General features: G+C 40.9%; 1 protein-coding gene and 1 long non-coding RNA gene across 2 annotated transcripts; both read right to left on the bottom strand.

Annotated features, from left to right (window-relative positions):
* Positions 1-1,265: 1,265 nt before the first annotated feature.
* Positions 1,266-3,341, bottom strand: LOC135107369 (uncharacterized). The gene is made up of 2 exons (XR_010271726.1): positions 2,374-3,341; positions 1,266-1,514 (listed from the first exon to the last, which is right to left on the bottom strand). It is a non-coding gene; the product is annotated as an uncharacterized LOC135107369 (long non-coding RNA).
* A 2,382-nt stretch (positions 3,342-5,723) lies between these two features.
* Positions 5,724-8,490, bottom strand: LOC135107368 (uridine diphosphate glucose pyrophosphatase NUDT22-like). The gene is made up of 5 exons (XM_064017132.1): positions 7,874-8,490; positions 7,592-7,782; positions 7,263-7,396; positions 6,899-7,041; positions 5,724-6,038 (listed from the first exon to the last, which is right to left on the bottom strand). Exons 1-5 carry the CDS (start codon positions 8,247-8,249, stop codon positions 5,887-5,889), a joined length of 996 nt encoding a protein of 331 aa, XP_063873202.1. The 5' UTR covers positions 8,250-8,490; the 3' UTR covers positions 5,724-5,886.
* Between the last annotated feature and the right edge of the window lie 3,428 nt (positions 8,491-11,918).

The raw sequence follows: 11,918 nt of genomic DNA, 5'->3' as shown, positions 1-11,918 counted from the left end.
CTAGGAAAATAAGGTGGTGTTCTTTGATTACAGTCATTGTGCACAGTTCACGAATCACAGGTTTAGCGTCTCGATTCTGCACTAGTAAGTCACCAAGGCTCATCTCGAAGTTCATGGCCCTTGTACCTCAATGTTGTACCCACTGTTGTGTGTGTGTGTGTGTCGGGTGCTTCCCCTGTACAGCGAGGCAAACTGGGTGGGGTGAGTAGCCTTATCTAGTCAATTCATCCATCCACAAGTTAATGCTAACACATATTACGTGCAGTCGATGGCTCCACTGGATTGACGTCACTTGGTAATTGGGAAGTTCCCCAGAGATAATAATGTGGGTGAAGGAAAGAAAAAAGTTTTTCATCCGATGCTGTTACGCACGGCCACTGATGTACTGCAGCACTGTTTCTGTCCTGCTTCAAGAACAGTAGGTACAGCACTTGTTTTTTTTTTTTTTTCTTCTTCTTTTTTTTCAGACTCGCCTTAAAATCCAACCTCTTCGAAGGTGTTGCAATTATAGAAAATCCTGCCGTTTTCGATATACATTTTTTTTTTTTTCACGAAGGATAGGGCTCCTTTTTTCTCCAAGATTTGTTTATGTGTAATAGTGTTTCGCATTCCAGTCTTTCTTAGTGTTTCGTCTTTAGGAAATAAAACACCGCTACATCTTCCCCCTTCAATTACTTAGCACACAAAGGCAACGCGTTACGACATACTGATGAAAAAAATATATATATACCGAAGGACCTCCCAGGCTTTGACGTAACGTCCTGAGGTAAGCTGCGTGGTACATGGGGAGATGGCGCTTATCTAAACAGATACCACCATATCTAGCTAAAAGATAAATACCTTATAACTTTACATGATTCACGTTCATTATTCATATATATATATATATATATATATATATATATATATATATATATATATATATATATATATATATATATATATATATATATATATATATATATATATATAATACATACATTATTTAACCTCTGAAGTTCGCCTTCAGCAAAGTTTTCTGTTGGATAGCATCATAAGCAAAGCTGCAGGGCTTACACTCAGCTGTGTCTCACAAGGCAAACAACAAAATTATTATGATCTGCTTGTTGCCTGAAGAAATTTCCAAACATCCACTGACACTTGTAATAATGTGCGATTGATAGTAACAAATAAAGCAAATAATTATGAGATACAAGATTTCTAATTATACTATTTATGAATTTGTTGGCCAACTGATCATTAATAAATTGTCAATTATCCTGACGATTACTCTCTCTCTCTCTCTCTCTCTCTCTCTCTCTCTCTCTCTCTCTCTCTCTCTCTCTCTCTCTCTCTCTCTCTCTCTCTCTCTCTCTCTCTTTCTCATTGTTGCTTTTTCTGTGTATTTAGCAGACTTCAGGATCAGTGCAGTGCCTTGAAAGGGATGTGGAAGGTGTACAGCGGGAAGCCGTACTCGATATGAATGGTGTAGCCGTCATCGCCTCCGTCCCGAGCTGTTGAGCCACCGACCTGAGCTGTTGGAGAGGGCCAAGAGGGATTCAGAGTGTGTCCAGATACCTTTTTCACGTCAGTTTTTGTTTAGATGTTTTTCTTTTCTTTTTTTTTCTCTCTTTTTTTTCTTGACGTCAGTTTATGTGCATCAAGTAAATAACATGATGGTCCTGATGGTGCCTTTTTTAAACCGTGTGTGTAGGGAAAGAACGATAACATGCATGAATTTTCAAAGGCATCACACGTTGCACACGTTGGTGGTTTCCCAAGACTCCTTAACGCAAAATGTCAAAGGAAACCATTTTTTTACGAGTACAAAAATTATCAAAAGTTGTCATTTATTTGCAACCACAACTGTACCTAGTTTATCGTGGCAAGGAAATACGGTATACTGAAGCAAAAAGGTTCGTATTTTAAATAACAAATATATGAAGGGTACAATATCAGACTGACAGCTGCTTTACCTCCGTAAGTTACTGGGTGACCTCCATACTACACCCACTGCTTGTATTGCTCAAGCAGTAATCATAAACAGTCGAAAGAAAAATTATATTCTAAGCATATCCTCAACTGAAAAAAATGTCAAATATGTGAGAAAGTTTAAACCTTTCACTCTCTATCGGTCAATATTATTATCAACCCGCACGTTCCCTTCCGGCCTTACCTCGTTATGTTATTGCAGGAGAGAGAAAACAAAAACATATTGACTTAGTAACAGTCTAGCCTCTGCACGTGTCACCTCAACCTCACTCCAGCATGATCAAATCTTCCCAGTTCACCCCATCTCAAATACTCACCCTGGTGGACGCTAGGTATACTGCCATTGTCGGCTCCAGGTACCGTCACCAAAACATTCCCGACTCACCCATCTCAAATACTCACCCTGGGCGACATTTGGTACTGCTGCTCTGTGTTCTGGCTGCCATACACTCAGCAAATTGGCAGCGGCTTGGGCGGGCTGTGAGGGCGCTGCTCTGAGAGGTGTGGGGGCGGCCAGCAGCGCCACGCTCAAGCAGCAGGCACACGTGAACGAGGGTCATGGCTAGGTGAAGGGAAGAATGGGCGACGATACTTGCCGTGCTTCTTTTTGTGATTTCACTGACCTCCTCCTCCTCTCCCACCTCGTCATAGCTGCCAAATATCACTGACGTCCCATCCAGGTTAATGTACTAGTGCACACATGCATTCTTATCAGCGCTGGGTTAGTCAATACATGCAGGCCAAAAAGTTTAGCTAACTAGTATACGTGTTGTTATATTGTACCAAGTAAATATATAACAGGCAGGAGGGAAAAACTATTGTCGCAGGAAAAATTGATAGTTTAATGTGAGGTCAGGGTTTTAGCTCCACCCTCTACTCCGCATCACACACACACACACACACACACACACACACACGGAAAGATTTTTAACATGCATCCTTTAAGCCTAGGTTCCGTTAAACATGAATATTCTAATCATGCAACATATACACAGGAAAGCCTCGTGATGGATCTTGCAAAGTTTGACACTAATTATTTTGAAAGAATCAGAACTCATGTACTCTATCGGCTCCCAAACACTTATATTATCATGAAGCGAGAGGGAGAAATGTCAGATGCGAATTTCACTTCCTTTATTATCTTTCTCAAGCAGACGCAAGACCTTGATATGGGACTAGCAGTGGCTTGCCTCGTCCTTAACCAACACGGCTAAAGAGGCGAGACCCATGAATGGTTGTATGTGAAGTAAAGAGGAATTATGAGCTGTTGTAGTGATTGAGAGAGTCAAGATCCACTGCATACCGACTTGCCTCGTTCTTAACCAAGACAAGAGAGGGGACACCCATGAATGGTTGTGTGTAAAGTGAAGATAAATTGTACGTGATGGGCTGTTGTAGTGGTGAGACAGTCAAGATCTACTACACACTAGATTAGTGGTTTGTCTCGTCCCTGACCAAGACAAATAGAGGTCCACGAATGGTTGTGCGTAAAGTAAGGTGAATTAAAGGCAGTAATAGTGGTGGGACGGTCTCAACCCTTAATTGCATTGCTTCCTCCCGTAGATGAACACTTTGATTCATTTACTCAAGCCTGTATTTTTAAACGCTTCTCTCTCTCTCTCTCTCTCTCTCTCTCTCTCTCTCTCTCTCTCATCTCTCTCTCTCTCCTCTCTCTCTCTCTCTCTCTCTCTCTCTCTCTCCTCTCTCTCTCTCTCTCTCTCTCCAAGATTATTTCCAAAGGCCAAGAGGTGATCAGTCGGATTCTCATGAATGTTTTCTCCCCTTTTATGTCGTGGAATCTTTCTTAAACTTTCACGAGAATCATGAAAAGAACCTTGAAACCACTCAATAACTTCTGGAGTCTTTAAAAGTTAAAAAAATAGCGGAGACAAGACGTATAAATGTGTAAAGTTTTTTTTTTTTTTTTTTTTTTTTTTTTTTTTTTTTTTTTTTTTTTTTTTTTTTTTACTGACACGTATTCCGAAACACTTAGACTCATACGGACTGTACTTTCAAAGACCACATCAGTAATTTTGCCCATTGGTGATGCAGAGTACTTGTCTGAATACGATGGCTGAGTTACAGTCTTATTTAGACAAAGATTACATGGTTTTTTTTCTAAGTTCCACGACTGCTGTCTTGAAATTAAAGCCCTGTGTGCTGTCTAGGAAAATGTATCGGTCTAAAATGTTATACGATTTCGAGTTTAAAACGGACTAATTTAGTATGTTTCAAAATGCTGCCCGAATTTGAAGGGTTAAATCATTACTACAGTTATGAAAACACCCTTGAAAGCCACAGTCACGATCACTAAAGATGTTAAAAGTAGTCAAGCTTAAAACACGAAAGCTTTTGGAAATACGGACCGCCGAGGTATTACTACAGTCTGTACAGTTCACGCCGCCAAGACACCTCTCCCAGTTTAGATTGTGCCCTACATACTTGTACTATAGATCCTGAGTCACGAACCCACACTTAAGTTACAGTATGTGAAATAGGATTGTTGTTGTTGTTGTTGTTATTGTTATTGTTGTTGTTGGTGGTGGTGGTGGTGGTGGTGGGGGTGGTGGTGGTGGTGTGTGGTGCTGATGGTGTTATTGTTGTTGTTGTTGTTATTATTATTATTATTATTATTATTATTATTATTATTATTATTATTATTAGTATTATTATTATCATTAGTGTCGTTGTCGTTGTTGTTGTTGTAATCATCATCATCAGCATCATCATTATTATTATTTTATGGCTACTACTATTACTACTACTACTACTACTACTACAACTACTACTACTACTACTGTTAATTATAATCATACTGTTAGTCAGTTATACGAAAAAACGTCATCAATATATTATATACTATCTTTATCACCATCATCATCACCATCACCATCACCGTTACACCATAAAACATCACAATATAATCCCAAATTACATTCGAACGTCTTATTAAGGAAGTGGCACCTTCACTTGGCCCTTTTTACGGTTCAGTTTTGTCGCCCTTGGCCAGACCCTCTCTTACATTAGAGTAAAAAAACAACTTTAAGACTCTGCTTTCAACACCCTGACTTCTTCCTTCACGTTCCTCCTTGGTGGTGGTGGAGGGTGAGATACGGGTGGGTGTGAGACGACAGCCGCTGACAGATGGTGCCTGAGATCGCCCAGCCCAAGATGCTCTGATAGGCAGCCTAGTCATTAGCAGTTGAGGTCAAGCCACTGTTTATTGTTTTTGGTTCTGGTCTGGTATAGTGGAGTACGCCCTTACTATCTTCATCTCTCTCTCTCTCTCTCTCTCTCTCCTCTCTCTCTCTCTCTCTCTCTCTCTCTCTCTCTCTCTCCTCTCTCTCTCTCTCTCTCTCTCTCTCTCTCTCTCTCTCTCTCAAACATCATCTAATATAATTGTTTTTGTATCTGTCTATCTATCTACCTATCTGTCTATCTCTAACTATCTGTCTGTCTATCTATCTATCTATCTGTCTATCTATCTATATATCTCAAGACTTGCTACTCACACGTACAGAAGCCCATTTTATCCATCTTTCCGATAAGGATGTTGACCGATATCATCATTCCCTATTCCACCTTACAGGCTGATCTTGGAACAATTTGCCTTTCCGTTCCTGTGCAAATTTTACCTTTTCAGCAGAGTACCTTGTATCGGTAGTATTGTGACTTTCCTTCTGTCCCTCTGAAGCAATGTTTAGCCTTCTTTACCGCCTCTTTTTTGTGTGTATAGAAAATGAAACAATAAATAATAACCCCGAAATTATAATGTTATATGTACCGTACAACACAAACACCATGTTATAAGATCACGTCATTGATACTGATTACGCAATCACGTCATATGCACTGCGTCTACTGAAGGGGACATTCCACATCGAAAAATTACTTTCCATCCTTTCATTCTTCTCATCAGAGGGAAAGTGGCAGGAGGCGAGTGTTCACGGCCAGCAACAGAGCAGCCCTTAAAGCGGGTGTAGCTTCTTGCAAGAGCCAGCGAGCTTCCTGAAGGTGAATATCTTCTTCGGGTTCATCCTTGTCATCTGGGGATCTCGCAGCACCTTCTGGAAATGTATTAGTGAAAGATTTAATTATAATCCTTCGCTCTCCTTTGATTAGAACCAGTAATGTTTATGAACACTAAAGTCCGTAGACGATGAAAGAACCAGAAGAAAAGAAGGAAGTAATGGAGGCTGCAAGAAGACGTCAGGCCTACATGTCTGAGTCCCTGCAATGAATAGTAAAATCAGTACTGTATGTAAGTAACTGTGTAGGTACCGTAAAAACAGGTTTGTGAAAGTCCTGTATATAAAAAAAAAAGTAGAATGAGCACACGCATATCACTATTGTACTGCGCAAAATATTAAGTGAAAGTGGAAGTTTCCCAGAGGAATATCGGCGTTGGTCTCCAGTCTCGTCTGGTCTCATCTGGATGTACTTTTAGGTTCATTCTTGGTTGGGAATATCAAAACATGGTGTAAAGATATTGCTGATTGATGAATGGTTTGATAGATAAATACGTAGGTAGTATGTATGTATGTATACGTATATATGTAGATAAATAGTTTGATACATACATATATACATTCAGGCAGGCAAGCAGAAAGACAACCAGACAGACATAAGATAGATAGATTGATAGTAGATAGTAGATAGATCAATATTATGCACCGTACTTATCTTAGAATTCACAATGTCATTGTGTATAACGTGCCTGTGGTGTTATCAACCTTATCTTCGGAAAGTAAACAAATACTCTCCAGCATCACTGAGACAAGAGAAGAAATAGCCAAAGAGAAAACATAGAATAGAAAAACGACAAACTTGTATCTCTTCCTTATTCCACTCTTAAGGAGAGAGAGAGAGAGAGAGAGAGAGAGAGAGAGAGAGAGAGAGAGAGAGAGAGAGAGACCATCACTTATACCTATAAATGAGTGGGACTGAAGCAGACAAGGGAGCTGAGCGAGTGTCTGGGGTCGCAAAAGGTGCACCGAGCTGCTCTCCTCCACCTCAGCCTGAATGCCCAGCTTGTACGTCGTGGTCACGTGTTCGCTGCTCACGCCCAACCTGAAGCGTCCTCGGATATTATTAGAACGCCTTCACGTGCCGTTCATTCACTCTCATTCAAGACTCTGTTTATCTACGTCTTTGAGCTCAAGTGTGTGAGGATGAGTGGAAGGGAGGGTGGGTAATGTGTGTGTGTGTATGTGTGTGTGTGTGTGTGTGTGTGTTTATGGGTAAGTGGGTGGGTTGGTTTGTGTTTGCAAGCAGTAGAAAGATTCACTTACTTGGCATAAAACTCAAGCGACGGTCTCCCTCCAGCCTCTGTGTTCAGGGTGACGCCCATTAATGAGACCTCTCCAATGTTGGCCTCACTTATTCCTAGCTCGTCCACGGCCTCCTGCTTTGCTGATCCCCACACCTGTGACAGTATTTGAATGACATCGACACACCTGTGGTTGGATGTATCGTAGCTTCATATTTTCACCATGTGTCATACTCATCATAGTTTATAATGTTTCTATCAGTTTTGAATTATTGCAACAGTTACACAGAAAATGACGACGTGGAAGGCCAGGAGAATAATATATAGTCTTGAGTCAACATGCTTACCCACCTCCTGCAATACGGTTTCTTCCGTTTTCAAGTGAGAATAGTCAGGCTTCAGTGACCCGTCCGGCAGGAATATATGACTAGGTTCTGGGTGTCCGCCGGGCCTGTCGAGTGCCCCGGGGTACTCTCCTGTCCACTGTGCCCGTCGAGTCACCACCAGACAGGCATCGGAAGTTATAGCGAGAAGGCCAACTCCTGTTAGAGATTCCCATTAGCTTGTATACTATTGACACTGGTAGCATTTATAGATTCATGTTTTTAGCATTAAACTATACATATGACATACCCAATACATCTGACATATACGCCTGTTTGTTAGAGAAATCCTTCGTCCCCTTGGCTTGAAGTAAAGAAAAGTTTTCTGACAAGTTGGTTCCACAAAGGTCCTTATAACAAGTCAGGCCGAGATGCAGCACTAAGTTGTCCTGCTTCATCTCACACCCAGCCAGTCGAAATTTGGATGCGTTATACAGACGATCATTCTTTGCACACTTGCTTTTCCATATGGCGTCTATTTCATCCTCAATGTGTTTCGATGTCTTGCGAGCGAAGTTTTCAGGTTCAAACTTTGCGCCGAGATATGACCGGGAGATGGCAGCACTGACACTCGCCCACGTTGGCACAAGAATATCGACGTTGCCGTAACTTGCCCGTACCAACATCGTGGTGCATTTATTAATTGTTTTCCATTCAATGAATTGTTCGTCTCTATAAATGTATGTGACGATAACACCAATCACATCCCCATAAATGTCTGTCTCATTTGTATTTTCAAGAACTTGGGAGAATATCGCTGGACATACAAACGGTGGAGCTAATAATGGAAGCGAGTGGAGTGCACAGGAACACTTTGATACCACTGCCTCACCCACGGTCACCTTGACAGTGTAGTTGTATTGTCACGTTCACGACGCGTCGGGTCTTTATATATATATATATATATATATATATATATATATATATATATATATATATATATATATATATATATATATATATATATATATATATATATATATATATATATTAAGAAACTGGTTTTCCGCTGCTTTCCCATGCATATTCGTCTATTAATATATTTATATAACGGCACATTATATGAGCTACAATAGTTATAATCAAATCAGAGTGTATCGAAGGTCTAGACTCCAGACTGCAGACAGGAAACAGCTTCCCACACTTGGCTCCCAGGCAACACCCGACTGGATGCTACCTCCCAAGGTTACGGCGTAAAACTTTCTTAGAGCGTTGAGTGGAATAAAACGTCCTAAGATGATGTCTTACATTTTAAATGGATGTAATATTCTATGAGAAAGACAGATTAAAAAGATGGGAAGGGGCTGTTTGCGAAAGAAAGGTACATGATTAGCGGGACCTACAACATAAGCTGTCATAATGAAACACATTTTGCTTAACATTTCCAGTTTTCTCTACGCAGTATCATAACAGACTCAAGAAACGTGCAAAGTGCAACACACTGATTTGTTGCGTAACATGATAGAGGAGAAGTATGGCGGGTCCTGCAGTGAGGCTTGAGCACTGACACAGCTGCGCATAGTTGTCAACAGAAAAGTCGCCACTGTCGTTGTTGCCAAGAGGTGATAATATTTGCCCATTCTTTCCATATCACAGTCCCTGACGGACGGTAAAGTTTAAAGGAAATCAGTCATCAAGAACAAACTTTCCATGATGTCATTGTATAGAATCCAGCAAGCACCCCAGCTTTCCATAATTGGTCTGATAACACTATTTAACGTTTACAAAATCCCTATTCACATCACAGGTACGTATTAGGAAGATTCAACTTGAGCTGGGTCTCCGCCAAGATAATGTTGTGACCCCCCAACATTTCCATCTATCAGCCCCAGCAAAGTTATATGCTTCCTGATCCTGGCTTCCCACACAAGGTTGGCTGCCACACGTGTACAAGCGGAAGCATGGCCGCCCACAGTCAACAGAAGGACACACAATTCTGAGTGCATGAAATAACAGCTAAAAGTACTGTATGTTAAGTATTTCAATTTGCCACATTATGAACACTGAATATAGTGTGTTCATGGTATTCAGTGACCATACTCCGTAGCAACACAAAACGTTATTTTCGGGATTTGACAAATATTTAATTATATATCTATCCGTACGTCTATATTTGTCTGTTTGTCTATCTATCTATCTATCTGTGTGTGTGTGTGTGTGTGTGTGTGTGTGTGTGTGTGTGTGTGTGTGTGTGTGTGTGTGAGTGAGTGTGTGTGTGTCAACAAGAGCATATTTACGCGTAGTATGTGTGTTTATTAATTAGTAGTCATGCAACAGAAGTTATAAATCTCGTGCCTCACAGTAAATTGAGATAATCTTATAATAAGTAACAGCAAAGTGTGAGTGAGACAAACCAAGAATAAAACTGTCCAGCAGGCCAACTCTTGCGGTGGCTTCAGTCGCAAGCAATAAAAGCAAGAGTGCAATAAAATAATGTGTTGTTGCATTAGGAAGTGTTTATTTATCCCTGACGGAAGGTTCATCGAGGCAACTTTTCTTTTTTTCCTAATCCTTATTCTTACCCTAGAGAGTGAGAAGGGCATATAAACACACACACACACACACACACACACACACACACACACACACAGAGAGAGAGAGAGAGAGAGAGAGAGAGGAGAGAGAGAGAGAGAGAGAGAGGAGAGAGAGAGAGAGAGAGAGAGTACTTCCTTATGAAAATAACTTTGTTGCACTCAAACAATTATTATTCATTTATTCTATTTTATTGTTGTCAGATGCTATTGTGGTAATATAATACTACGTGTGTGTGTGTGTGTGTGTGTGTGTGTGTGTGTGTGTGTTTGCGCGAGCGCCAGGTAGGAAAGTTGAACCTTGTAAACACACCACCAAGTATGTATTTCCCCCACAGCGTTACGTCTTCCACTACCATTGCCACACCTTTCCACTTCTACGAATACTTTCACTCTCCGCTTGTTCACAACTTATGAACGCCCCGAGACATCACGTAAGTGCGGGATTATTTTTTTCCAGCACTCTGTACTTCTGTAGTGCCTACCTCCCCCCCCCCACCCACACACACACACACACACACATACACAAGGATAGTTTTGCACTTTTCCTGTCTTCTGTCTGGGCTGGAGAGCCTTCACTTCCGCATACAACCCAACAGCACTCTTGAGGACGTCCACTTGACGGACTCGCGGACCACGTGGTTCATTCCTAAATCTTGAGAAGCTTCTTGCACTTTTCATTCCTCCCAGGCACCAGCAACACTTTCCCCCACCAATCCGAAGCATCCACAAAACGACCTTGCATATCACAATTACACAGACAATGCCGAATCATGGCATTGTCATCTACAGCAGTTCAATAAAGCAACACTCTCTCTCTCTCTCTCTCTCTCTCTCTCTCTCTCTCTCTCTCTCTCTCCTCTCTCTCTCTCTCCTCTCTCTCTCTCTCTCTCTCTCCTCTCTTTCTCTCTCTCTCTCTCTCTCTCTCAATATCGACTTCCTCACATTCGTTTATTCAATATAAGGGAAGTAAATTGAATAGTAGTCAACTTAACACTGATTAAGTTCCACTGTCATCTTTTATGATGTTAACTCCTTATCGTTTATTATTTTAACAAATTAGTCTTATCTCTCCTTGTGTGTGTGTGGTAGGGCGGGACGGGGTAAGAAGGATGGTTTATGCATTAGTTTTTTTTTTTTTTTTTCACCCTCAGTGGCCATCTCCATGTGCTCAAGGAAGTGTGCACATTAAATAAAAGTTAAAAGTAAAAGTAAAGTACCGATGCAGCCCCTCAGAGAGAGAGAGAGAGAGAGAGAGAGAGAGAGAGAGAGAGAGAGAGAGAGAGAGAGAGAGAGAGAGACGCAACAATGGAATAAGATATTCAGAAAAGTGCTTAAAATTTCACCTTATCAAGCAGCACAAAGTATCTCAAGGAGGAGAGGCAAGTGGTAGCATGCGCAGAGTTCTTACCTTAGTTACCTCAAACAAACACAGCACGTACCTTCTTTTTTTTTATTTTTTTTATCTTCATTATATTTCCTGGGTGCTAAAGGCCTAACATAAGAAAGATGCCTTATATGTAATTTACTTGGTGTGTAACGAAGCTAATGCGAAGTTAAGAATCTGAGAATCATGTCATCCAATGTTTAGGTTTTGGGGACGAGTTTAATAGAAGATAAAAACTTGATTAAAGGTACATTGTGGTTACAGATGGTTACTTTCATCCTTCAAGAACAATGCTATCAGGTGCATCTGTCCCACTTCCATCACGATACAGCCTCGGGATGCATCTGGCCAAAGTATCACGCTTTGATTGCATGTCA

The sequence above is a fragment of the Scylla paramamosain genome, chromosome 15 (genome assembly GCF_035594125.1).
Source record: "Scylla paramamosain isolate STU-SP2022 chromosome 15, ASM3559412v1, whole genome shotgun sequence".
Lineage (NCBI taxonomy): Eukaryota > Metazoa > Arthropoda > Malacostraca > Decapoda > Portunidae > Scylla > Scylla paramamosain.
This window is presented reverse-complemented; position numbering and strand designations above follow the sequence as displayed.